This window comes from Natator depressus, chromosome 2 (genome assembly GCF_965152275.1).
Source record: "Natator depressus isolate rNatDep1 chromosome 2, rNatDep2.hap1, whole genome shotgun sequence".
Taxonomy (NCBI): domain Eukaryota; kingdom Metazoa; phylum Chordata; order Testudines; family Cheloniidae; genus Natator; species Natator depressus.
Genome location: NC_134235.1, coordinates 260,501,653 through 260,522,330, shown reverse-complemented (window position 1 = coordinate 260,522,330; position 20,678 = coordinate 260,501,653). Strand labels below are relative to the sequence as shown.

General features: G+C 45.0%; 1 protein-coding gene across 1 annotated transcript in view; it reads left to right on the top strand.

Annotated features, from left to right (window-relative positions):
- The window catches only part of SMARCC1 (SWI/SNF related BAF chromatin remodeling complex subunit C1), a 184,487-nt gene extending 164,250 nt beyond the window's left edge, over positions 1-20,237 (top strand). Inside the window, exons 27-28 of the mRNA XM_074946484.1 lie at positions 15,972-16,148; positions 18,133-20,237. Of these exons, the coding sequence (XP_074802585.1) occupies positions 15,972-16,148; positions 18,133-18,221 (266 nt within the window). The 3' untranslated portion in view covers positions 18,222-20,237. The remainder of the gene's footprint in view (positions 1-15,971; positions 16,149-18,132) is intronic.
- Positions 20,238-20,678: the final 441 nt, after the last annotated feature.

The following is a 20,678-nucleotide window of genomic DNA, read 5'->3' as shown; positions in this document are numbered from 1 at the left end:
TGGATTCATAATTTTCTTCTTGCTAATATTCCCCAGTGTTCACTTAAGTTACTGTGTTCTGTTGAATGCTCCTGCCACTAAATTCATTGTCTAGGGTCACAGAAGGAGTGTAAACTGATATTGGTGGGAAATGCTTTGCAGAATTCTCCCAGTTACAACCTGATAGATAATTGTGTAATTATGGACTTGTTAATTTGTGTTAAAACTATAACTCTTTATAGTCATGTGAAGCCTGGCAGGGGACTATATTCTGTGTATTCTTGATTGCTTGGTATGATTCCTGTTTTGACAGAATGACCAGTATTAATTCTACTTAAAGCCTGGCTTTAAAGTTCCTTTACTGTGGCTTTAATACTGCTTGGTGGTCTTAGCATATGTACAGTGTGCCTCAAGTGGCACATGACCATGATTCAGCACCGAATGTAGTCCACTGGTTCGACTGTTAGCTTCCCCGAACCCAGCTAGGTACTAAGGGGAAGTGCGACGTGAACAAAGACTGTTAACACCACAGTAGGAAAGGGAAATTTTTGTGCATATGCATCTCTATTGCACTGTAAATAACCATTGAAACCCTCGCAAGTAGAATGCTTGGGTTCTTTCCACTAACAAGATGGTAGCTGCGCCATCTCATCTGTGAAAGCCTGACCATGCAAAAAGTGTTACGTAGAATAGCAAATAACGGAGTCAGCCAAGGGGCAACAATTCCATTGAGGCTGTTATATGATGATTTAACTGCTTCACTTGTCCTGGCTTTTGGATGTCATCAAAGCCTCTCCAGTGAGTTTAAGCACTTCCTAACCCCGTACACATATATATTATTTAAGATGCATAAATATTTTAAGGTAGCCAGTACAGCCCTGGGTAGTGATTGTCCTCATTCATGTAGATGGGTAAGCAGCTTGTCACTTCTCACAAAAGAATCTTACCATGGATGTGAAATGTTACAGGAAAAACAATGGTGAGCCTCCCACTGCTAGGGGTCCAGTCTGACGGAACCAGGAAAGACCCACCACAGTGCACTTCGGTATTCAAGTTGGTGCTTGTATAATCAGCAAGTTGGTGCCTATATTCTACAGTGAATGAATTGTGCAAGAGGGAAGTGACAGAAATACAGTATGCAAGTGAAGCGGAAACTGCCTCCCTGGAGATCTGATGCTAAATCAGTTATTGTGGTTAATTATTCACAGTTCTTGGCTCTAGAATTCTGTCTGGTGCAGTGTGTTGGGGAGGACATGCTAAAGTAAGGACGTGTCTTGAAGATTGGTTAGCAATATGGGCTTCTGACTCCACTTCTGAAAATCATTCATAATGGGGAGGAGGTGTGTCTAGTGACACCACAAAATTTGTCCTGCAGTGAAGCCTGCAGACAGCACCCTGACAGAATTTTCCTGCTCTCACCAGTCTAACAGAAATGTCATGAGCATCTCGAAAGTGATTTATTTGCTCAGGTGAGAGCATGATTTCATGCAGAATCATAATCTTCTGCTCAGCAGAAGAGCACTAGAGAAACTTCTAAGTGGAGAGTCACTGTTGTTTCATCCCCTTTCAGATCTTGTGGCCCCAGGGGTTGGATTCTCCCTTCCTTAGCACTGATTGCATTAGCAGTTAACCATTTGTTTAAGGGGTGTGCTAATGGGAAAGAACTTGCAAGTGAATGTTTAGAAGACTACACAACTTTCTCCTTCTCTTCTCTTCTCTTCCCCCCCCCCCCCTTAAAATAAAAACAGTGAAGCCTGTTTTAGGACCGAACACCATAGCCCAGGGATCGGCAACTTTTGGCCCGCCAGGCTAAGCTCCTGGTGGGCCAGGCCAGTTTGTTTACCTGCTGCGTCCGCAGGTTTGGCCGATCACAGCTCCCACTGGCCACGGTTTGCCGCTCCAGGCCAATGGGGGCAGCGGCCGGCACATCCCTCAGCCCGTGCCACTTCCCACAGCCCCCATTGGCCTGGAGTGATTGGCCAAACCTGCCGACACGGCAGGTAAACAAACCGGCCCGGCCCACTAAAGGGCTTACCCTGGCAGACCACATGCCAAAGGTTGAGATCCCTGCCGTAGCCCCTTAAATGACTGCTTTAATGGAGGTGGGACATCTAATAAAGACCTTGGGGTAGTCCATTAAGGATGGCTTAATGTATAAGTTTCACTGTAACATGAATGCATGTGTCATGCAGTACTAGTGAGAGTAACATTTCATTATGTACTAAACATATCTAAAATCTATAAACAAGTAAGGATTTTTCAGCAAGCTGAATCTCATTTTAGTGACTTTCAGTTTTATCATCTCAAGCGTCTGCTGTTTTTAAGCTCTCTCCTTTATGTAGGTCACATTTTGACATTTTCTGCTTTAGCCTGTCTTTTTGAAGTTGTATCTTTCTCATTAAGTGAAAAGGAATATTATCTCTGTAGAAATAACATTTCATTTTGCCATGCTGACAATTGTAAAGCCCAATTGCTTAATCCAGGTTTAGCTAGGTACGGTTTGTTGAATGAACTCTTAGTGTGAGATAGAATGGAGATGTGATAACATCATCTCTTGCAAGCATCATTAGCTGCCTGTAAAATAAAATTGCATGCATTCTGCTGCTATAAGGTAAGAAATAAAAAGCTAGCCTTGCCCTTAAACACACATACACAGAGCTTCTCCAGGCAGTGTTAAAGCCCCATCATATGGATGCTTTAAGGAAAACTGCAATACAACATAACGTTCTAAATTTGCAAGGACAAAATTCACTTGAACTAATTGTAGCATTAACAGCGAGATACACAGTTGTCTTCTCGTCAGCAGTGTAGAGTAGGACCCAGGAAATAAACTCATGATATAAAATAAGCCTTTGCTTCCCTATATAAAATTTTGAGTTATATTCTCTTTAATAGTGGCTTAACCAGCTGTTAATATAACAATAAAACCCAAACCTTACTGCATCTCTGAAGGGCTCTGATTTTTCCATCCATCCAAGAAGCCCCTGTCTACACTAAAGCGAAGAACTTCATTTGAAACAGTTTCCATACTGTTTTTATAACTGTATTATGCTTTACTGTACATTACCTAGAATGGCCGTCTGTAGCATGAATTATTCTCAATGGTTTTAAGTAATGTTGGTTGTTCTATAATGTGGACAAAGAAGCCTTGTTACGCAAAGCAAGGGCAGGGAAGGAAGAGGAGAGCCAGCCTATGCTTGGAGATTCTCATGCTTCAAGTGGGGGGAAAGATAATACTTGAGAAAATCTGACAGGAGAAGATGGAAGAGCCCAGGTGCCCCTTACAGGACCATATCCTTGGTGTGTGGGGTCTGTTCTGCATCAGATGGTGGTCCCCAACTGGGCATCTTTTTCCATGCAATACACGAGTCCATCTTGGCTTCATCTTTACTAGGCTCTCTCTTTTGGCGCTCAGGCAGTGTCTGAATTTTGCTGTTTCTTCCTGCATAGTATCTCCAAGATCCTAATGTTCCTTTCTGTCAAAACTCTTATGCAAGCCCTGATCAGCTTGTGCCTTGGCTAATGTAATCTCCTTCATGCTTGCCTCACTGCCTGCAATCTCACCCCCCTCAACTCCATTCAAAATGTTGCGGTTAAAATAATCTTCCTTGTTCATCGCTTTCACTTCCTATTTCAATCCCTCCACTTGGTCCCCTTCTTTGTTCCATCAAACATAAGCTGCTTGCCCATACTTACAAAGCCCTCCACAGTTTACCCCCACTCTCTGTCTCTGACTTCTTACTTTAGCACAAGGCTGGTTCCTATCTTTGCTCTACCAGCCTTAGTGGCCTTATTCTCCACTTCTCCTCAGCCGCGTAGCCAGGTGAGGGAACAGGAGGGGAGCGATCCAAAAGAAAGGCACCACCCTCTGCGACGCTTTTACTCACCCGGCGGCACTCCGGCAGCCGGCCCTCACTCACTCCAGGTGTCTTCGGCGGCACTGATGGTCCTGCCACCGAGGTGCCACCGAAGACCCGGAGCACCGCCGGGTGAGTAAAAGCACCGCAGCAGGTGCCGCCTTTTTTTTGGATCGCTCCCCCCGTTCCCTCAATAGGGGAAAATTTAAAAGGCTCCAAGACATTGACAAGGCGCCGCTGCTGCCCCGCTCCCCCCCAGCTATGCCACTGAAAGTCCTCTTTATCCCCTTTTAGGATAGACCAAGGTGTGGTCTTGTATCAGAAAGTGGCTATGTAATCCTGGATGTGGTGGTTATCCAGCTCTTTGATACATTTTTTGATAGGTTTTAGTGGTCATAAAAATAACCAAGCACTGGCTTGAGCCAGACGTAGAGTGAGCATGCTTCCACACAGGTCTGCCAAAGTACTTCACTCCTGACCTTCCAAACCCCTGCTGTTCGGGGCCCTCCAGAGAAAAAACAATCAACCCAGACTGTTGTGTTGTTTATGTGACATGAATAAATTAGGGCTGTCAAGTGATTAAAAAAATTAATCACAATTAATCGCGTGATTTAAAAAATGAATTGTGCGATTCATTGCACTGTTATACAATAATAGAATACCATTTGTTTACATATTTTTGGATGTTTTCTACATTTTCAAATATATTGATTTCACCTACACCACAGAATACAAAGTGTACAGTTCTCACTTTATATTTTTAGTACAAATATTTGCACTGTAAAAAACAAAAGAAATTGTATTTTCAGTTCACCTAATACAAATACTCTAGTGCAATATCTTTATCATGAAAGTTCAACTTACAATCATAGATTTATGTACAAAAAATAACTGTATTCAAAAATAAAACAATGTAAAACTTCAGAGCCACTCAGTCCTGCTTCTTGTTCAGCTGGTCGCTTAGACAAACAAGCTTGTTTACATGTGCAGGAGATAATGCTGCTTGCTTCTTGTTCACAATGACACCTGAAAATAAGAACAGGCATTCGCATGGCACTGTTGCAGCTGATATTGCAAGATATTTATATGCCAGATGTGCTAAAGATTCATATGTCCCTTCATGCGTCGTCCACCATTCCATGCGTCCATGCTGACGACAGATTCTGCTTGATAACAATCCAAAGCAGTGCGGACCGGCACATGTTCATTTTCATAATCTGAGTCAGATGCCACCAACAGAAGGCTGATTTTCTTTTTTGGTGGTTCAGGTTCTGTAGTTTCCGCATCAGAGTGTTGCTTTTTTAAGACTTCTGAAAGCCTGCTCCACACCTCGTCCCTCTCAGATTTTGGAAGGCACTTCAGAATTTAAACCTTGGGTTGAGTGCTGTACCTATTTTCAGAAATCTCACATTGGTACGTTCTTTGCATTTTGTCAGATCTGCAGCGAAAGTGCTCTTAAAATGAACAACATGTGCTGAATCATCATCCGAGACTTCCATAACATGAAATATATGGCAGAATGCGGGTAAAACAGAGCTGGAGATGTACAATTCTCCCCAAGGAGTTCAGTCACAAATTTAATTAAAACATTATTTTTTTAACGAGCGTTATCAGCATGGAAGCATGTCCTCTGGAATGGTAGCTGAAGGGACATAGGAATATTTAGCATATCTGGCAAGTAAATACATTTCAATGCTGGCTACAAAAGTCTCATGCAAGCACCTGTTCTCACTTTCTGGTGATATTGTAAATAAGAAGTGGGCAGCATTATCTCCTGTAAATATAAACAAACTTGTTTGTCTTAGCAATTGGCTGAACGAGAAGTAGGACTGAGTGGACTTGTAGGCTCTAAAGTTTTGCATTATTTTGTTTTTGAGTGCAGTTATGTAACAAAAAAAAAATCTACATTTGTGAGTTGCATTTTCATGATAATTTGTTCCGGTGCTTAACTACAGTTAGGAAGTTTTTCTTAATGTCTAACCTAAATCTCCCTTGCTGCAATTTAAGCCCATTACTTTTTGGCCTGTCTTCACTGGTTAAAGAGAATAATTTATCACCTTCCTCTTTATAACAACCTTTTACATACTTGAAGAATGGTATCATGTCCCCCTTCCCCCCCCCCCCTTAGTCTTCTCTTCTCTAGACTAAACAAATCCAATGTTTTCAATCTTTCCTGTAGATCATGTTTTCTAGACCTTTAGTCTCTCGTTGCTCTCCTCTGGACTTTCTCCAGTTTGTCCACATATTTCTTGAAGTGTGGTGCCCAGAACTGGAGAATACTCCAGCTGAGGCCTTATCAGTGCTAAATAGAGTAGATGAATTACTTCTCATGTCTGGCTTACAACATTCCTGCTAGTGCATCCTGGAATGCTGATCAGTTTTTTTGCAAGAGTATTACATTGTTAACTCATATTTAATTTGTGATCCACTCTAACCCCCAGATTCTTTTCTGCAGTACTCCTTCCTAGGCAGTCATTTCCCATTTTGTATTTGTGCAATTGATTGTTCCTTCCTAAATGTAGTACATTGTATTTGTCCTTATTGAATTTCATCCTCTTTACTTCAGACTATTGCACCAGTTTGTCAAGATCATTTTGAATTCTAATCCTATCCAAATGGAATAGAGGAGTGTAAATTTGGTTGCAGGATGCTTTGAAGGAAATATTGTGGTTAGAAGTTAATTTCCTTGGGTGGTTCAGGTTAATGGACTGTTCTCCTGTCTAGATTGCTAAATAGAATAGGATTTTTCTTGTCTAAATTCTGTATTACTCTGATTCGCCTCAGAATTTTAATAGCTTGATACCAGCCAGATAAGCTCTCACATCTCCTGCAGCTCTGGGTAAAATCCTGACTCATGGTGCTGACCAACTGACCTCAGCTTATCTTGTGCCCTCATGTTTTCAAATGGGCTTTGCTGCAAGGCTGATCTGCATTTTCTCATGTGACAGTTAGTGGCTGAGTGATAAGAAGAAAGAACAGTGCTCTTACATGCTGTTAAATTTGGCTGTGATGCACATAGACTGCCTTGCAAAAGGAATAAAAGACAATTGCTTCCCATCTTCCTGCCATATTCACCTGTTTGAAGCCACAAGCTGAAATTTCCCAGAGGCTAAACACTAACACACAATGACCCCTAGCAGCAGGAATTGCCTAGGGGGTTAATCAGCTCTCTTCAGTTTTTGGTGTTTGTATGGAGAGGATCTGGAAAAGCAGGTAGGTCCTTGATGGTGAAAGAATGGGTGGTGGTCTCATTCTGGAGCCCCCTGCCACCAGATAGGACCTGTACTGATCCTATACATTTTGATTTACTTCTGATGCTAATGGGTTACCATGACTTCAAACCTCAGCCCCAGGCTCGTTGTAGCTTTCTCTCGCGCTGCCTATCATGCCCTTGTTGCCTGTTCTTCAACTCTGAGAGCGACCTGGACCAAAACAGATGTGTATGCCTGCTTAAATCCTCTGTTATCTGACTAGGGTAACTCTTTTTGTTGCTCTTGCTGTCTGCTTGCTACAAGGGGAAGGGAACGAGCCAAGCTAGGTAACTTCTTTCTGAACTTGTTTGGGGGGAATCTGATTCCAGATATCTGCAGCTGTAAATAGTGTGCACTGTACTTGCCCACACAGTTCATACCTATGAAGGACCGCACCACATGTGTGCTCAGGGGTTTGGAAGGCTTCAGTGAATCGTGTGGCAAGTGTCTTCAGGAAGTCTGCCACCTCCAGTCTGCTCTTTAGATCCTTGACTGGAGAAGCAAGTATTCGTTGCGATGGTCTTCCATATACACCTGTTCGCAATCACCAGAGTGGAAACTATTTTGCTGATGAGGAGCTGAAGGGGGAAGAGAGGATTCTCAAATCCCTACAGCTTTTCTGGTCGGCTGCTGCTGCTCTTTCATTTGTGACGATGGAAATGTCATAGATTAGCATTACAGGACACTGACCAGAGGCTGTTCTCAGTGTGTGCATGGATAGATTTAGACGTTTTTCTCCTCTTTGTGTAAATGTCCCGTCCCGTCCCCCCCAAAAAAAAAACCTTGTTTTTTCCTTATGGTTTTTTTTAAAATCTGTTTGCTGCAGTTATGAGGAAAATTGGCATATGATTGGACAATTTCAGGCTTGTATTGAGTTGAAGGGTTATTAGAGCAGTTGGTCATTACGGTATTATGTTAACTTAATCCTCTTTTCTTCAAGGACTTCTGTGCATTCCCACTAATGGGCTTCAGCACCTCTGGCGCTGAGCTGTAGAAAGTGTGTAGGAAAGCTGGGTGCACTGGAGTGGTGGTAGGAGCACTCTCACCCAAAAATGATGTAATTGGCTTGATATAAGGAAGCACGCTCCCCGTACACTTTAGTTCCACTGCGACAAGCTAATGGATCTACCTCTCCTGTATGCAAAGCTCGTTAGTCTTCTTTCTTCAAATAGTTAGGTTATTTGTGACCATTGGCCTCCATTTCCCCCGAGACCATGTCTGGTCCTGAACCATGTAAGGAGTCAAAGGATACGTGACCTGTTCAGCCTTCTTTCCTGAAACAAATGCACACGTTCAGTGCCTTATGTGCCTGGGAGAAATGCATGTAATTTCCCAGTAAACAATCCACCATGCTTATACTCCTTGGGCAAGGAAGGACAGACTGCAAATGTATTTGGCATCAATAAGCCTCCAACCAGCTTGTCCTGATACTCCTGCAAGAGGTTTGCAGTCTGCTTCTGTGCTTTGAGGTCTTCTGTCATGTGACCTGAAACACACCTAAGCACTTTTGCCTCCTTTAATGTTGGGCTGAAGGTCCGCCTCCCTGAGCCCAATGCCTATAGTGTCTGAGCTTCTCATCTGTCACCACAATCTGACACCAGCTACACAATCTGCACTGATACCACAGTGATGCTGGTACCACTGTGTGCACCAAAGACACCTTTGGTGCCATTAGAATCAATGCCAGTCAATGCTGTAAGTGAAATGCAGGCTTCCAGATCGCTGCGTGAACCCTGCTCCAGGGCCCAAGAAGAGAAAGCATTCAAACTGGTGGCGGGAGTCAAAGGAGAGAGAGACATCATTCTCATTCTCCACCAGTGACCCATGTTTCCTGACATCAGCTTCCACACACACCTCTCCTTAGCTGGAGGCTTCGTTGCTGAGTTCTGTAGATCCATCCCTGGTGTCCATGTACCACCTCTATTGACTGTTACCACTCTCATTTGGGGACTGCAGTCAAATCTGATGTCTGTGCCTCTGTTGCTTGACTCTGTGCAGCAGTATTCACCACCAGTTTCAATCATGAACCTTCTAGAGGAACTCAGGTTCTCCTTGGAACCACCTGTGCAAATTCTGCTGTTCCAGAAGCCCAGTTGGCTTCCTTCATCTAAGACTCTGTTGGCACGGAAAGACGTTCTGCAGAGCCCTCTTCAGTTACTCACGTGGCCCTACATTCAGGCCATGAAGGCACTTTTAGATACTGCCAGACCCAGCGCTTCACTGTCGGCTGCTCTGGTACTAACACTGACACCCTCCTGGTACTGGAGGCACCTGCACCATGTAGAAAGTTGTCCTGGCACCAAACCTCCCCCAGTGCTGTTGTCTTCAAGAATGCCTGTGTTCCAGTCCATGCAGATACTATCAGCCCAACCCTCTCAGGAAGAGTGGCAAGTATATGATTGTCAAGAAGCTCCCTCAGATTAAATGAACTATGGCATGCTATTCGTGCCCATTTTGAACAAAAAATGAAGGTATCTCACTGCCTGAAGGCAAGTTTGGGGTTTCCTCTGTCTCTCTTCCAGGTGATAAAAAAACAATTTTGGGAGCTAACAGACAATGGCCAACACTCTCCAACTACAGATGGGTTTCAGCACCTGATTCATTTAATCCTCTTTGACATTACAGAATTGCAGACAGAGTCCTTCCAGGAGTTCCTAACCCAGTGAAGAACACTTGGCTATCCCCCTGCATTCTCCCTGCCTGTTACTAGGAAAGCTAGTAGAATGTACCTTGTGTACCTTCAGAAAGTCATCAATATTTGTTTCAGCATCCATCTGCCAATTTCATGCCAATCTTTGCAGTTCAGGAAAGGTTTAAAGGAAAAAGAGCATCCCTATCTCCTCCTTCAGATAGGGAAGGACGTAGGTTGGATGTGGTTGGAAGAAAGATACTCCTTCACCTTGTGAGTTTCCACAGACTGCCAGACTGCTGTGCCACAATACAGCTACACCTAATGGGACTCTGTCAGTCCCATCTGGGCTTGTTACCAGAGGAACAAGGAGAAGATGCAAAGAGCTTGGTTGCTGGGGGGAGGACAGCAGCCAGTCATGCTCTGCAGGCAACTTCTGACACCTGAGATGCTGTGGCCACTGGGATAGCCGTAAGGAGATACTCATGGTTGCAAACATCTGGATTTGCTCCAGCTTTTTGGAAGTTAATCAAAGATTTGCCCTTTGAGGGCTCTGACCTCTTTAGTGCATCTTGTGCTGAATTGTGGGAATTGTATAAAAGAGCTGTGCCTGCTGGAGAACACGTGCTAGTTTGACATCACTGGCTCTGGCTAGATAAGGGAATGCACCACACCACCCACCCTGCAGAGTCCTCCAACAGAAAGGACTCCAAGTCAGAGACGGTGGATGGATAGTGTGAGTGCACAGAGCAACTCTTGAACAATGTAACCCGTCTTCTTCAAGTGCCTCTGTGCATTCCCACTGACAGGAGATTAGCAAGTAGCGCCCCCAGGAGAGGACAGCGGTGGCAGAGGAGTTTGAGGTGAAAATGAACTGTAGCATTTCTTTACCGAATTAAGCATCAGAACGTGATGCCAAGTCCAACAAATAGCGTGTAGAGAAAAGTATGAACCCAACTCCATGCTGCTGCTTTGCAAATCTCTACCAGTGGAATCTGTCAGACAAACTACGAAGATAGATGTGGTGCAAGTGGTGTGTGTCTTTAACCCCATGGGTGCTGACTCCCTGGCTAAGGAGTAGCCACGTTCAGTACATCTCGTAATCCAGTGGGAAAGTCTTCTTACTAATAGGTTGCCCTCTATCTCTCTCCCTGTAAGCCATAAAGAGTTTTACTCCTAAAGGGTTTGGACCTTTCTGAATAACATACAGCTCTTAACAACATCCCGTGAGTGCAAACAGCATTCCCCTGGGTAACCATGGGGCTGGGGATGAAAATGGGGAAGGAGATGCACTGTGACAGGTGAAGATCTGAGACAACCATACGTGTAAAACTAGGGTGAAGCTCCCTAACACCTTTCTGTGTACCACCATGCAAGGCGGAGCGGCCATCAAGACACTAAGGTTACTTGCCCTCCTAGCAGAAGGGATGACTGTTAAGAATGCTGTTTTGATAGACAGGTGTTCTATGGGTGCCTGAGTAAGGGGCTCAGAGGGTGGACCCATAAACATGGGAAGACAGATCCAAGGTAGGTGGAGGTTCTCTCACAGCGGGGTAGGTATTAGTCAATCCCGTAAGGAAACATGAAATGTAGGGTGAGAAAATATAGACTTAATTTCTGATCAAGGTGTTGTAAGCAGAGAGAGCTGCTAAATGAGACTTCAGGGAAGTTACCACTAGCCTTGAGAGTTCAAGCGCAGCAGATATTCTACGATGGCAGCGATATCTGCCTGTGACATTAGTCCTCTCCCAGTCGTCATTGTTGTTCTTTGAGTGCTTGCTCATATCCATTCCATGCTTGGTGTGTGCATGCCGCATGCACTGTTGCTGGAGATTTTTCCCTTAGTGGTATTTGGGCCGGCTCTAGCACCCTCTGGAGCTGCACACTTATGTGCTCGTATAAGGGGTGCCACTGGCCCCGCACCCTCTCAGTTCCTTCTTACCAGCCAGGATAGATGCTGGGACGACCCTTTCTTGCTCTGAGAAGGCTTCTTCCAACTGGTTTTGAACTCTTTCTTCATTCATAGTGTTAATAGTTTAGTGTGTGTAGTTTTTGCAAGTAGAGGTAGTGTATATAATTAGCGTATATAATTCCTGTCATGCAGGGACTTTTTGCCCCAGGGGCCGGGCATGTCCCAGTCCCCAGTCTTCAAGCCTTGTGCCTCCACTGACACCAGGAAGCCACCGCGGTCCCAGCGGACTGACAGTACCATCAACCCCAGAGGCTTTTCAGGCAGCGAGGGGCCTTCTCTCTCTCCCGCTTCCTCCAACCCCAAAGGGTCACCAACCAACTCTCAGAGTAGCAGCCGTGTTAGTCTGTATCCGCAAAAAGAAAAGGAGTACTTGTGGCACCTTAGAGACTAACCAATTTATTTGAGGATAAGCTTTCGTGAGCTACAGCTCACTTCATCGGATGCATGCAGTGGAAAATACAGTGGGGAGATTTTCATACACAGAGAACATGAAACAATGGGTGTTACCAACAAGAGTGATCAGGTAAGGTGAGCTATTACCAGCAGGAGAGCGGGGGCGGGGGGGGAAGAAAACTTTTATAGTGATAATCAAGGTGGGCCATTTCCAGCAGTTGACAGGAACGGGGGGGGGGGGGAAATAAACATGAGGAAATAATTTTACTTCGTGTAATGACACATCCACTCCCAGTCTTTATTCAAGCCTAAGTTAATTGTATCCAGTTTGCAAATTAATTCCAATTCAGCAGTCTCTTGTTGGAGTCTGTTTTTGAAGTTTTTTTGTTGAAGAATTGCCACTTTTAGGTCTGTAATCGAGTGACCAAAGAGATTGAAGTGTTCTCCAACTGGTTTTTGAATATTATAATTCTTGATGTCTGATTTGTGTCCATTTATTCTTTTACATAGAGACTGTCCAATTTGGCCAATGTACATGGCAGAGAGGCATTGCTGGCACATGATGGCATATATCACATTGGTAGATGTGCAGGTAAACAAGCCTCTGATAGTGTGGCTGATGTGATTAAGCCCTATGATGGTGTCCCTTGAGTAGATATGTGGACAGAGTGGGCAACAGGCTTTGTTGCAAGGATAGGTTCCTGGATTAGTGGTTCTGTGGTGTGGTGTGTGGTTGCTGGTGAGTATTTGCTTCAGGTTGGGGGGCTGTCTGTAAGCAAGGAGTGGCCTGTCTCCCAAGATCTGTGAGAGTGATGGGTCGTCCTTCAGGATAGGTTGTAGATCCTTAATGATGCGCTGGAGAGGTTTTAGTTGGGGGCTGAAGGTGATGGCTAGTGGCATTCTGGTATTTTCTTTGTTGGGCCTGTCCTGTAGTAGGTGACTTCTGGGTACTATTCTGGCTCTGTCAATCTGTTTCTTCACTTCAGCTGGTGGGTATTGTAGTTGTAAGAATGCTTGATAGAGATCTTGTAGGTGTTTGTCTCTGTCTCACCTTACACACTGTAACAAGAGTGATCAGGTATGATAACACCCATTGTTTCATGTTCTCTGTGTATATAAATCTCCCCACTGTATTTTCCACTGCATGCATCCGATGAAGTGAGCTGTAGCTCACGAAAGCTTATGCTCAAATAAATTTGTTAGTCTCTAAAGTGCCACAAGTACTCCTTTTCTTTCAACCAGCTCTGGCATCCAGAAGCTGGAGGGAACAGGGTGCGTTGGGTGCTTTCCCAGCACTATCCAGGGGCAAGCCCCACCTGATCCCAGCATCCCAATCCCTGGAACCCCGGCACAGTATGGAGGCAGAAGTGGGTACTGCTCATGGTTGCCGAGAGAGGAATCCTTTTCGGAATCCAAAGGGGAACTGTATGTACCACCGAAAGCCCACCATCAATACCCAACCTACGCCCCACCAGGCTTTAGTACCAGTCTCCCAGCAGGCACCTGACCAACAGGTCACTGGCCAATGCAGTGGCCCTACTGGAATCCCTGCTGGTTTCCTCCATACAGGAGCCTCCCACCACTCCTACTCGGTGGCCTCCAGGACACGGGCTACTGCTCCTTCCTGTTAGGCACTGAATCCCGACTCCAGCACCGACCCCAGTACTGACGTCCAGGAGATGCCTCCAGTGGAGCCCCTCCTCTGGTGTAAGCCTCTTCCTCGTCCTCCCCAGATGAGGCTGTAGCAGGTCCCAGCAGCCTACTTCCCTAGGATGATTTCAGGGCCCATCAGGGCCTTCTGAAGTGGGTCACTTCGAACTGGGGGTTGGAGATAGAGGAGCTCAGAGACATCACACGTCCTCATTGATATCCTAGCTCAGCAGCTCTATCCAAGGCAGTGATGGGACCAGACAAGGCCCTATGGCAAACTCCTCCTCCGGCCCCCACTTCAGAGAGGACAGAGAAAAAGTATTGTATGCCAGCAAGTGGATTCGACTACCTGTACACACACACACTCTCTCTCTCTCCACCCCACCCCCCCCCCCCCCCCGATGGTGTCTGCAGCAAATGAAAGTAACAGGCAGGGCCAGTCAAGTGCTATCCGAAAACAAAAAGATGCTAAAGAACTGGACCTTTTTGGAAGAAAGGTTTATTCCATAGGTAGCCTCCAGCTGTGTATCGCCAATCAGCAAGCTTTGCTGGGGAGATGCGATTTTAATCCATGGGACTCGCTGGCTACATTTAAGGACTTCCTGCCCCAAGATGCAAGACAGGAGTTCACTGCCCTCTTAGAGGAGAGTAAGAATGTGGCCAGGACTGCTCTACAGGCAGCTTCTGATGCTGCCAGTTCACCAACCCAGACAATGACATCCACAGTCACCATCAGGTGCTGTTCCTGACTCCTGTCCTCTGGCTTTCCCCACAAGGTCCAACAGGACCTCCCATTTGAAGGCTCCTCCCTTTTCTTGGAGCAGAAAGACATGAGACATCATGGACTGAAGGACTTGAGGCCGCTCTATTAGCAGTGGCGGATTACAGTTTTGTGGGGCCCTGGGCCAGAGCAAGTGGGAGCCCCTCCCTACCCCTTCCACCTGCAGTCCCTCCCCATCCTCCCCCTCACCAGCACTTCTGCAGGGTCAGGGCACAGGAGCTTGCCCGGCTCCACCTGCCCGGCACTCCTGCCAGGGAGCGGTGTCAGGGCACAGGGGCTCCCCCCAGTTGGCCAGGTTCAGAACAGCCCAAACTCTATTGTAGGTGAGAATGTGTGTAATTTATGGGGAGTTGGCTCCTCTGGGCTGTTAGACTTGCAAACGGGTCCAGTTGCCTGAAAAGCGACAGTGATGCTGTCCATGGTGCTGACTTTCTTTATAAGTCCATATTACGTTATACATTTCTTAAGAATAAAGTTTGAAGGATGCTAAATGAGTAATATGCTAATAAAACTGTTAGTTCATTTAAGTATCTCATCCAGTAACCGGACTTCAGCAGGCATTACAGACGTATGTATCTTTGTGCCTAGTTACTGACTTTAGTCCTAAATACAGACCTGTGAATTTCCTAGGTTTTTAAATTCCATCATGGTCTTCATGCTGTTTATATATGTGCTTGGTTGTTTAAGAAGGTGGGTTGGGGCTATGTTTAAGAGATTCTATAATCAGACATTTTATTTTACATAATTATCTGGTGTCTGGGATGGAAGGGATCTTTTAAAATAATCCTTATGTTTGTAAATAGCTACAATCCATGGCTAGTGGCTGCTTCCCTAACTAAAGTACTGCAAATACAAAATGTGTGTGCATTGAATCCTGCAGAAGTTAATGTAATGGATTATGGGCCCCTCTCTCTTCAAATGGGGTTTTAAAATCCAGTTGATGAGTTGTACTGAAATCAAAATGTGTTTTACATTGTGCAGGTATTTCCGGTATCATTTATAGCTGCGTGACTACAGCTCTGCTATTCAGTTAATCCATTAGTCCTTGTTCCTGCCCTTTTTACTGGCTTTGCTATTTTGAAGCCTCGTTCTCCCTGTGCAGTTGGTAGTACATCTTCACGAAGGTCACTAACAATCACCTCTTTACCCAGATTCCATCTTGTTCTAGAGGCAACTGTGAATAATTTCCTTCTTCAGTTGCCTGTTGTCTTATAAGGTTTTAGCAACATTAAGATTTCACGGCAGCTCCTCCTGAAAGGAGTTGGTGTTCGGTGGTGGGAGGCTTGTCCTTTGGGATGGCCGCAGATGGCATTTGGAGTGGAAGCACAGAGTTGAATCTGAGCACACGAGATTTCTTTCTCTTTCTGCTCAGAGAACAATTAGGCCATGTTTTTCCTCTTCTGTTCACATGTGTATTTTAACTGAATTTCATTGCAATCTCTCTTTAATGTCACTGCAGGACAGATGCCAGGGCCAGGTTCAATGATACCTGGGCAGGCCATGCCAGGCCGCATGATGCCATCTGTGTCCGCCAACATCCACCCAACCAGTGGTGGCCCTCCCCCATCTGGCATGCCACCAATGTCAGGAAACATAATTGGACCTCGTGTTCCCCTAGCAGCGCCAAATGGCATGTGTAAGTGGGTTTTCAGAATTATCTCTGTCTGAATGTACCTTGTGTGTTTTTTCCATTGCTTGTCTCATTATTACTGGAAAAATGATTGTAGTTTAAACGCTTTTTTTGTGTGCTGTGGGAACCATCAGATCTGTATGTTTTTAGCAGCCAAAAATCTCTGTCAAAGGAGTGTTGGAAGATTTAAAAGTCTCTCTCTTTCTCCCCCCCGCCCCTCAGCACCATAGCATGTGTTACTGCCCCTTTGTGATTAACTCATAAAGGTTGTGAGGCATTGTGGTCACCATGACAGGTTTCAGAGTAACAGCCGTGTTAGTCTGTATTCGCAAAAAGAAAAGGAGTACTTGTGGCACCTTAGAGACTAACCAATTTATTTGAGCATGAGCTTTCGTGAGCTACAGCTCACTTCATCGGATGCATAACGTATGCATAATCATATGCATACGTTATGATAAACATATGATAAACATAATTGTATGCATCCGATGAAGTGAGCTGTAGCTCACGAAAGCTCATGCTCAAATAAATTGGTTAGTCTCTAAGGTGCCACAAGTACTCCTTTTCTTTTTGTGGTCACCATGAAAACCAGTCACCACTTAATCCAAAATAACACACAGGAGTGGGTTCAAGACATAACTGTGACTGAACACTAATTAGTAGTGACCACAGTATAATTAAGTGCAGCAGAATCATACCAAAAACTAGCTCTGTGAATTTCATCTTTGGAAAAGGGGAGATTTAAAATAAGAGGAAGCTAGTTATAAAGAAACTAGACATATGGGCCAGATCCTCCGCTGGTGTAAATCCAGATGGCTTGGTTGATTGACGGTACACTGGCTTGCAGCAGCCATAGATCTGGGGCTCCTTGCACTTTCTTTAGAAGTATGTGGTACTGTCCACTTGAACAGACGGGAAAAGGCACTAGCTGAACCACCGGTCTGACCTAGTATGATAATACCAGTACTGTGCTCCTAAAATGTCAACCCTTTATGAGCAGTCACTATACGGTGGTACCTGAAACTATTGCAGTTACCTGTTAGCAAAGATACGGATCAAATGCTGACTCTTTAATGGTAACTGCTGTAAACAGAAGTGTCTCATTCTAGTGCTACTTTTGCCTGGAGTTGTCTCTTCTCTCCTCCTTACGCTGTTTCTTTCCTTTGTTTTCCTTCTCCCATATTACTGGAACTCCACCATTGACAGTGTCCTCTCTCTCTGCTGAATTGACTTCCCCATTCTCTTCTTCCTCACCTTGATTCCTGACTTTCTCCCTCTCCTGAACAGCCCCGTCTTATTCCATTAGCTTCTGTTTCCCTGTGCTCTGCTCACTGTGCCTGAAACCCGGCCTTTGTACCTACCCTCTTTCTTCTCTCCCCACTGGGCCACATTTTCAGATCTCTGCCTGTGGTGGCACTTACATATACTTCTTGAATCTGTATGTGCAGAGCTCTGCTTGTAAAGTGTGTTGTTACATCTGTTTTAAACAGACAAGAGGCTTGATCTAATGCTCTGAGCACAGGACTGGGAGATGGGAGCAGTGAAGTGCTAAACCCAGGTCTGACATTAACTCCCTACATAATCTCAGCAAGCTGCTAAACCTGTCTGCCTCAGTCACCCACTCTGTACAAAGTAGGGATGGCACTTCCCTACCTCGCTGGAGGAATGTGAGCGTGTACTGTGCTTTGAGGATGGAAAGCACAGCACAAATGCAAAGTGTTAATCATAGAATGTAGCGATGGAAAAGCCCTGGAGGGTCATGGCCATCTCCAGGAGCCAGTGCAGTTCACTGCAGTGCCCAGACTAGTGTGAAATAATTCCAGTGCTAGACCCTCCTCCATTTCCCCGGGAAGCCGCCTATCACTGCTATACAGAGATGGATTTCATAAGAAAATAGCTCCACTTCTTATGCATAATTTATACCTTTTGATTAACTTTTCTACCTCATCTGGTTCTGGTGCTCACATGCTTGTCTCCACTGTATTTGCAGATCCCCCTCCATCGCAGCAGCCGCCGCCACCAGCTGATGGGGTGACTCCACCTACAGCGGGTGCAACGCCGGCCTCAGCAGCTCCCTAACTCATCCAGCAACAAGCAACTTCTAGATCTGATCCCTAGAACCAAGATAGTGGCGACCAAAAATGGATTTCCTCAGTTTCCTTCTGTTCCTTTCAGGGGTTTTTGGTCCCCCGTCAGCCTGCCTGCACCTCCTCCCTTCTCGCAGACTTTATAGTCTGGCATTATTTGGCTGTAGTCCTTTGGGGAGCACTTACGCTGAACACAGAGAGCAGTAGTCACAGTACCTTCATACTGCTGGCAGGATGTCCTTCACGCATTTGTCTGTTTACCCGATGGAATGAGTTCTCTGCGCTGGTTTTCCTTTATCTTGCTGCTTAACCTTTGGATTCTCTTTAGAGACGGGGGGGGGGGCTTTTAGGTTGGAGGCATAACTGTATCTTAGAATGCAGTAGGTGGCGTTTCCATCCATAGTCTCTGAGGTGTAATCTGCTGTGTAACATGCGATGCATCAAGATCAAATAGAGCAAACCAGTGGCTTGAGCACATAAGGGAGCGTGAGGGAGGAGTTCTCCTTCCACTGCCTTGGAGCAGAAGCTTCGTTAATTCTGAGCATATTCATTACAGGTAGATAATCATTAAGGGCAATAGCTGAGCCCCAAGGCTGCCTCGCTAACTTATTAAAGAAAATATTGATCCGATGTGAATAGAGCCAGGAGTGAATCAGTTAGAATCAAACCACTCTATCTGAGCTTTATTGCTCCAGTTTATATTTTATTTTGTGTTTAATTGGAAGGAGGGGAAGTTTGTAGTTGAATCCTCTTCCTTCTGGGTAGTTCGGTACAGTAGCCAACTGAGGAATAAAACAAATTTTAGTCCCTCTCTTTTTGGAGCATATACTTTTTTCTTTTAAAATTGAACTTTAAAAAAAAAAAAAAATAGTAGATAGCAATGAAGTGCTAGTGTATGGGATTGGGTTGGGATGGCTGGGGGTGCGAACGCCAGAACTACCTCTTGCAGACAGCCGGGGGGGCAGAATTCAGTGAACGTGGTACTTTCTTTCTGGACTGGTATTGGAGGTGGGAGAACACTCACTCCTCTATTCACACTTCACCCTCCACTTGCTGAGCTTTATCATTCCATTCTTTGCAAGGCAGTGGGGGGACAGGTTTGGCAGTTGACTCCGAGCATGCTCCATGATTAAGGGCGATGGAGAAGACCAACACAATGCCACTAATATGGACTGAGTTTGAACTGCCAAATGCTGCTCCTTGCCCTCATCATTAGTGACTGCATGGTTCACATCCTCTGTGCGGTTCAGACCCTCTCCTCCTCTCCTTCCAGAGAGAGCTTTCTGACAAGCATCCTCACCAACACTCTTAGGGATCACTCGGGTGGATCTCCGTGATCAGGAGTGTAAGATGGGCTGTTTGTTTTAAAGCTTGACCACAGCTAGTTCACTAGTGGGGAGGGAAAGATTGCCCAGAGGACCTGAAACCCACAGAGCTATTTCATCAAGTAAAACAAATACAGATTTGCCTTGAAGAGCACTCAAGTGCTTGATGCCTCGAAATGTTAATAGTTGAACTTTCCAGACCCTGAGAATTTGCGTACATGTGTGAAGTAACCATTTTTGGGCTGTCTGCACATCAGCTCCATGCTCATACAATTGTACTTGGCCTTGTTACTTCCAGTGTATAAGAATAACACTTTCCCATTGTCAACCTCTAAGAATCTACAGTGCCTAGCAAAGAACGGTCAGGGCCTCCCCTCCCCCCACCTTTCATAAAAGAAATCCATTCCACATGTTACCTTTCCCTCCAGTGTCTTTGGAGTGAGCATGGAATTCTGGTTCAGGCCATGGTCCAGTTTAGAATAACCTCAGGTTGTTTTTAGTGTGGTCAATTTCAAATTTAAAGGATCCAGATGGAGACTATTTTTTACTGTACTAGTGATGATCCTACAAAGTACCTGAATTCTTAACGCTGTTGTGTTTCTGTATAAATACACGTGGCGACTTTTTCATCTGATCCTCTGTATAGGGCCGGTTTTATTCCTGCAACACAGCCACCCAATTTTGTGAAATAAAAAACGTGGTTTTTATACAAAACTGTTTTGCAAATCTGTGGGGAGTTGAAGTAAATTCTCATGCGTGATATTCTAAGATGTGGATCTGCTGAAACCTATTTTAATTGAGTATCAAATTGTTTTCAGATAATGCATTGGCTACAGCTAAGTATATACATGTCTAAGCTTGTTACCCAGTTGAGATAGGGGACATCAGAGTTGTTCAAATAAGGGAAGGAGGGCCCTTTCCAATGCATCTGATTTATTTCTGTGTATTAATGAGTATTTTATACACCAAGGTGTCAGATAATCAGCATTTAATGGAAGTGGTGAAATCAAACCACACACCATGATAGATTAGACAGAGCAAGCCTGGGTCGGATAGGCAGGATTTCCAAGTTATGTTCCCAGCTCTTTCACTGACCTACTGTGTGAACTTGGCCAAGTCACCCT